Source organism: Schistosoma mansoni, assembly GCF_000237925.1.
Source record: "Schistosoma mansoni, WGS project CABG00000000 data, supercontig 0136, strain Puerto Rico, whole genome shotgun sequence".
Lineage (NCBI taxonomy): Eukaryota > Metazoa > Platyhelminthes > Trematoda > Strigeidida > Schistosomatidae > Schistosoma > Schistosoma mansoni.
This window is the reverse complement of record NW_017386039.1, coordinates 35,469-42,453: the sequence shown is the minus strand read 5'-3', so window position 1 is coordinate 42,453 and position 6,985 is coordinate 35,469. Positions and strand designations below refer to the sequence as shown.

At 41.5% G+C, this 6,985-nt stretch overlaps 1 protein-coding gene across 2 annotated transcripts; it reads left to right on the top strand.

Annotated features, from left to right (window-relative positions):
- Window positions 1–5,011: 5,011 nt before the first annotated feature.
- On the top strand, window positions 5,012–5,797 carry Smp_019750.1 (hypothetical protein; the record flags this gene model as incomplete). 2 transcript variants are annotated; one of them, XM_018789009.1, is made up of 4 exons in its annotated part: window positions 5,012–5,189; window positions 5,228–5,402; window positions 5,436–5,481; window positions 5,533–5,797. In XM_018789009.1, 4 exons carry the CDS (start codon window positions 5,068–5,070, stop codon window positions 5,565–5,567), a joined length of 378 nt encoding a protein of 125 aa, XP_018646455.1. In that variant the 3' UTR covers window positions 5,568–5,797. The 2 variants fall into 2 exon arrangements, with proteins under 2 accessions (XP_018646455.1, XP_018646454.1); XM_018788997.1 differs by having other exon boundaries at window positions 5,068–5,189; window positions 5,436–5,498.
- Window positions 5,798–6,985: the final 1,188 nt, after the last annotated feature.

The window sequence follows — 6,985 nt, the reverse complement described above, 5'->3', positions numbered from 1 at the left end:
CTGATGAGAGACCTAAATGCCAAAGTCGTGATGGAAAACAATAGATATGAAGACGTCACGGGACGACATGGACTGAGAGAAAGGAACGAAAATGGTGAGAGATTTGCAAACCTATGTGCCTTCAATAAACTGGTCAAAGGTGGCACTATATTCCCACACAAACTCATTCACAAAACCACATAGACTTCATCGGATCACACTACACACAATCAAATCGACCATATCTGCATCAACAAAAGTTCAGGAGGACGATGGAGAATATGAGAAGGAGGAGAGGAGCTGATATAGTATCAGATCATCACTTGTTGGTCGTCATGATGAAACTCAAACTCCAGAAGCATTGAACAACGTGGCGGACAACATCACAAACTTTTATTACGCCTTTTCTTCGGTATACTGACAAAATCAACAAATTAAAGATGGCCCTCAACAATAAGTTCCAGGCCTTTCATGATCTATTCAATGGATAGGGAACTACCATGGAGAACAACTGGAAATGGATCAAGGAGGCAATCACTTCAACATGTCAGGAGGTTCTGAGCCACAAGAAGCACCATCACAAGGAATGGACCACTGTTGTACACTGGATAAGATTGAAGAAAGGAGGAACGAGAAGGCAGCAATCAATACCAGCCGAACAAGAGCAGAAGAAGCCAAGGCACAAGTCGAATACACAGAAGTAAACAAGCAAGTGAAGAGGAGTATCAGAAACGACAAACGTTAATATGTGCAAGGTCTAGCAATGACGGTGGGACAGGATGCAAGAGAAGGAAACATGCGACAACTGTATGATACAACAAAGAAGCTCGCTGGAAATCATCGTAAACCAGAACGACCAGTGGAAAGCAAGTAAGGCAAAGCAATCACCAACATTGAAGAACAGCGAAACAGGTGGGTAGAACACTTCAAAGAACTCTTGAATCGACCAGCTCCACTGAACACACCCAACATCGAAGTATCACACACGGACCTCCCAATCGATGTTGGTCCACCAACAATTGAAGAGTTCAGCATGACCATCAAACAAATGAAGAGTGGCAAAGCAACAGGATCAGACAACATTCCGGCAGAAGCACTGAAATTAGATGTAGCAATAACTGCAAAGATTCTTCACATTCTCTTCAGTAATATTTGGGATGAAGAACAAGTACCAACAGACTGGAAAGAAGGACACCTGATCAAGATTCTAAAGGAAGGCGATCTCAGTAAGTGTGATAAATACATGGGCATCACTCTTCTCTCAATACCAGGAAAAGTCTTCAGCATGGTATTGTTAAACAGAATGAGAGACTTTGTAGACCCCCAACTTCGAGACCGGTAGGCTGGATCCCGTGAATATCGATTGTGTACTGACCGAATCGTAAATCGGCGGATCATTTGGGAACAATCAATTGAATGGAATTCATCACTCTACATCAACTTCATTGACTACGAGAAGGCATTTGAGAGTGTGGACAGGACAACACTACGGAGGCTTCTCCGAAACTACGGCGTGCCTGAGAAGTTAGAAAATAGCATACGAAATTTCTATAGTGGTTTGAACTGCCAAATCGTTCATGGAGACTCTAGACCCCGGCTATTGGAGATAACCTTCCCCTCATCCCATATGGCAGCTGCAACTCTGGAAGTATTTCGTGCCAATAGACGATGGTTGCCAACGGGCATCCATTCGCATCTGGATAGGTCACACGACAACAAGATCAAACACAAACGCAAACTGACAATTCCACTTGTGGACTGTCTTGATCATAAAAAAACGTATCAAGGACAGGGACTATCAACTCGGTAAACATTGTATAGGTAAGCTACCTGTCCACTCCCACAAGGCTCATATAGACACACAGGAAGAAGCTCATGCGGTCGAAATTGATAGCATAAACTGCTTATATACGAACGCCGCGAGTTTGCCAAACAAAATGGATGAGCTACGTGAACTTAGCAACGCTAATAATTCCCATCTGATAGGAATATCCGAAACTTGGATATCTTCTCAGTTTACGGACCAGGAGTTAGCAGTACCTGGAATGTCTTTATTTCGCAACTATAGGAAAATTGGAATGGGGGGGCGGGGTAGCATTATATATACGATCATGCCTGCAGGCGCACCAACTTCACAAACAAGAGTTTCTCAATCTTGATGAATCAGTATGGTGCCCAGGAAGATTGTCTACACCTCGAGGTGTCTAGTTGGAGTCAACTACAGGAAGCCTATTGCCGAAATCGAAGATGACTATCGTTTGCTGGAAGGATTAACCCGCTCTACGCGTCTTGGATTCTCTCATATCTTAATTCTAGGGGACTTCAATCTTCCTAGAATCAACTTCGTGGAACATACCTACATTGGAAGTGACAACTCTACTGAAGCTCGGTTTTTCAACCTCATTGATGATCTGGGATTATTCGAAAATGTGAAGTCGGCAACTCGTTGGAGAAACAGTCAGACGCCATCGCGCTTAGACTGGATATTCACAAATGAAGAATTCCAATCGACAACCTCTCAGTTATGGCTCCTCTGGGGAAAAGTGATCACGCCGTTCTATCCTTCAGTTTTGTCAGCAAAACTGAGCTAAGATATCCCACCAACAACAGACGCTGGAATTTCAAACGGTTGAATGTGTTAGCTTTACATGACTATCTACAACGGGTAGATCGGCATGCTCACCCTCAACTTGAAGTGGATGCTCATTGGGATTTCGTACTGCACACGCTCTTATGTGCGACAAAGCATTCGGTTCCTCAAATGATCCCAAAAAGTTACAATCAACCTACGATCATCAAGAACCGCACAGTTTGTTTGCTAAGCCGCAAAAGGCACTGTTGGGCCGAATATAAACGAATGGACAACAACGGCGCGTACAGGCAATACAAACATATAAGAAACATATGCACAAAGGCGATCAGAGAAGACAGGCTTCAGTACCAGACCGAGCTTATCGATAAATTTGTCCCCAACCAAGCTTATTCCGTTGCGCAGCTTCCCTTCGACAAGCCAAAACTGGAGTTTCCCAAATGCTAGATCCGACCAACAACGACGGTGATGCCGCTAACCATTTGGCTGAACAATACTCTCGGACATTTAAGTTGACCCACATCAACTATACTGAAGAAAGCTTCACCTGCACCTGCACAGGACTTTCCGAGGTGGACCTGAGCGCCGACCTGGTGCTCCGTAAACTGCAGCACATAAGAAAAGACACTTCTCCCGGTCCGGATATGGTTCATTCTGCTATATTGAGGGATACAGCTTCAATCCTGGCAACACCACTTGACGTGATGTTTTCACACTCGCTAAGCCAAGGCAAACTGCTGGAAATTTGGAAGCTGGCCCACATCACACCAATTTTCAAAGGAGGTCGACGCAGTGAACCCTCAAGCTACCGACCAGTGGCCCTTCTCTCCATACCTTCTAAAATTATGGAGTCTCTAATATACGACGGTATGCACGAATACTTATTATCCCTAAAGTTCTTCTCACCCCAACAGCATGGATTCAGTAAGGGTCATTTTTGTATGACCAACCTGCTGACTGCGGTGGATAGATGGACAACCATCCTTGATCGCAAGGGGAAGGTTGACGTCAGAAGGTTTTGATAGGGACAACCACAAATGTCTTATCAATAAAATTAGACGGTTGGGTATTAAACCTTCTCTGATTGACTGGCTTGCTTCATATCTAGAAAACCGACATTTTAAGGTCAGCTTAACTTCACTCTCTCTCAGGCTATGAAATGTCCTACTGGGGTCCCTCGGGGATCAATACTAGGACATCTTTACTTCTTGATTTACATTAGTGATCTTCCACAACAAGTTTCATCTGACTTATTGCTTTTTGCTGATGTGAAACTTTGGAGAGATATACGTAACCAAGAGGATATACTAGCACTTCAGGAGGATCTGACTCGACCTCAAAGTTGGGCAGACAACAACGGACTTACCTTGAACATTTCGAAGTGTAAAGTAGTCCATCTGCGACATGTTGCAGACTATAGTTACAACTTCGGAAACTCTTCTCTAGAGGTATCCCAAGTCGAAAAAGATTTAAGTGTGTTGTTACCCTACGACTTGAAGTCGTACACTAAATGTGACAAAAACGCATTTCAAGCAAACCTTGCACTGGTAACATTAAAGCGCACTATTGGCCAGTTTGACGGTAGATTTTTCCACATAATCTTCAACAGTTTTATTCGTCCCCATTTAGAGTACGGAAACCTAGTATTTCCTCCCTCCCTCCAAAAGGATAAGGACACTCTGGAACGTATACAACGTCGAGTCACGAAATCAGTTCGGGGACTCGAATCCAAACTTTATAAAGAGCGCCCCCAATCACTTAAGCTTTACCTGTTATACTATAAGCGTCTTAGGAGTGACCTTCTTATGACTTCCAGTATCCTTAACACTTCTGGTCATCCCCTTGAACATCTTCTTAAGCTCAGTCACAACACTAACCTAAGAGGTAACACCCAGAAACTGGAGACCCATTATAGCAGAACGGGCTGTAGACACAACTTCTACTCCTTAAGAGTTGTCAAATGCTGGAATTCGTTGACGACTGAACTGGTCCAAGTGACTTCTCGAGGTTCCTTTAAGAGGAAACTTGACCTATTCTTAAGGACTAAGGATAACATATTGTTATGATTTACCAAATTATTTTTTTCTCTCTATTATCGCTAATATACCTAGGTTCATGCCTGGAGGTATTGGTGATCCACTGCAACTAGACACGGAAGCCCGTTAAACGAAAGCTTCTTCTATTCCGTCCACAACCGTTTTCACCACTTTGAACCATTTCTGTCAGAATATCAGTACTTATTGCAAGTGAAAAACACTTAAACTGAAAGACAAACTGTTTTTCCTGTTCAAGATACATGTATTGAACATTAGATGTGACAACACAATTAGTTGGACATAAAAAGCTACGAAATTTCCTGTCTTGTCAATTTTGACGAATTTATGGCTCTATTCTATCAGATGGGTGTCAGTTTCATAAATTCGTTTAATCGTGTATTTACCTACGATTGACGTACATACTGAACGGTTAACCTTGGAGTGGGGTTTTTATTTCTAGCGATGACCTCTAAGCGGGTTGTGGTTTCAGCTGTGAATTGGTCTGAACTGTATTCTAAATGCCCGAAACATCAATTAGATCAATTCAGGGAGTTAAAGACAAAGTCAGACAATCTTGTATCAAGGTAAAATAGCTTACTTTACTAGATATTGTTCGTTATAGGATAACATCGCTTCCAGAATCTTTGCCACCAATTAATTGGGAACACTATGCCCATGTTGTCGCAATCCCAGGACTGGTAGATAAGTTCAAGAAGCAATATACAGCTTTGTCAATTGAATATCCTAAAGATACATCGGATGCTATCACTAAAGTTCAGAGCCAAGGAAGAATCATGGTAAGTGTTTCTCCTTACCTGACGACTTTGCAGATAGCGAACGCCAAACGTCATGCAGATGCTTGTTTAAAGATGAAAGGTAGTGCAGAAAAAATGGTAGCTTTCCCTAAATAACCCTTACTTTCACTAGAAAGCTGCTCTAAACAAACTGCCTCCTGTAGATGAGGTTGTGCCAGAAATCATGGTTGCATATTTTGGGCTTCGGAGCGAACGGTTTATCGAACGCCGGAAACCAATATCTTTAGGCAATACGGCCATTTTAAAAAGGTCTGCACCGCCGATTCATTGGGACTTCAATTAACATAAATGACCAGTTCTAGTTACGTATTCGATTAGTTTGTACCCTCCATGCCCCCTAAGTTTAGTGGAAATTACACATTGTTCTACTTATTGCCATTTCTATTGGTTATCTCAGCTGTCTAGAGAACTTCGGTAGCCATGTATTTAGATTTTTAACTTTATGTACTAAAACGGATCTCTGTTGTAGTCATTTACGTGTTTGCGACGTTATTTGAAATCAGTTGGTCTTAGTAAATCTTGATGAAGGGCGGTATCTAAGAAATTTTTATGTATCACAAGAAAGCTGGCTGGTACTAGTTACAACCAGGACCAATCAGTCTTATAACACTGGGTACTAGTAAGGTGATATATAGCGTGTTTGGTTATGACAGTAATACACTCGTCAATTCGTTTGCTTCTACTGTTCCTGCTACTATATGCACGGTAATACGTCTTTATCTGCACTTCTTAGTTGACTTTTGATTTCAGTTGATGGTAAAAAAGCTTACTAAGTAATGGATAGATCTACAAATATGCACATAGTGAATACAGCTAACAAACGAGTGGCACATTCCTAAGGACTTCGCTTCATTCCGTACCACAAAATTGTGTCTTAGTAACCGATTTCATTCACAATTGAGAATTGATATTGGATTCCAGATATGTAAAACGAGAAGTGGTTTAATTTAATTGTCCAACTTGGATTTCATACGAATGTAGACATCCAGAATTCGTGTCTAAGTAGATTATAATTAGTGCTTTCGCAACTAACCCGTTGACTACCTAGAGTGGGGTTGTTTTCTAAATAAGAATTGTGTTCCAAACTGTGTGCAACAGGTTTAAGTGGGTTTCTGTGCCAGTACACTGATTGTCCACTCCCTGAAATCTAGTAAGCTATTGTAATAATGAAGGCAAGTTCTTTCAAGTAATGACACAGTAAGTTCTTTCTAACTCTCCAAACGGAAGTCCATAGATCAGTCGGATTGTTTGCCATTCTAGGAATGACTTGGTATGAATTTTATTTAATATCTAACCTGTAGGCGACTTACCTTTTTTTATCTTTCGGACTACCCGCAAATTATTGAACTCTTTTACTTATTCGTGATCGCAAAAATAACGCCCTATTATCCACTGAGAAAAAGTCAATAAGATACTTAACGTCAGTTCACACAAAGCAGATTAGCTGTCCTCTACGATGCCACTGGTGAAATAAAGATAATTTAATTAAATTTCTAATCGCTTCTGCTAGTTCATTTCTCAGTTGGGCGTCTTTTCTTTGCATTTGTTAGTATTGTAGAACATCA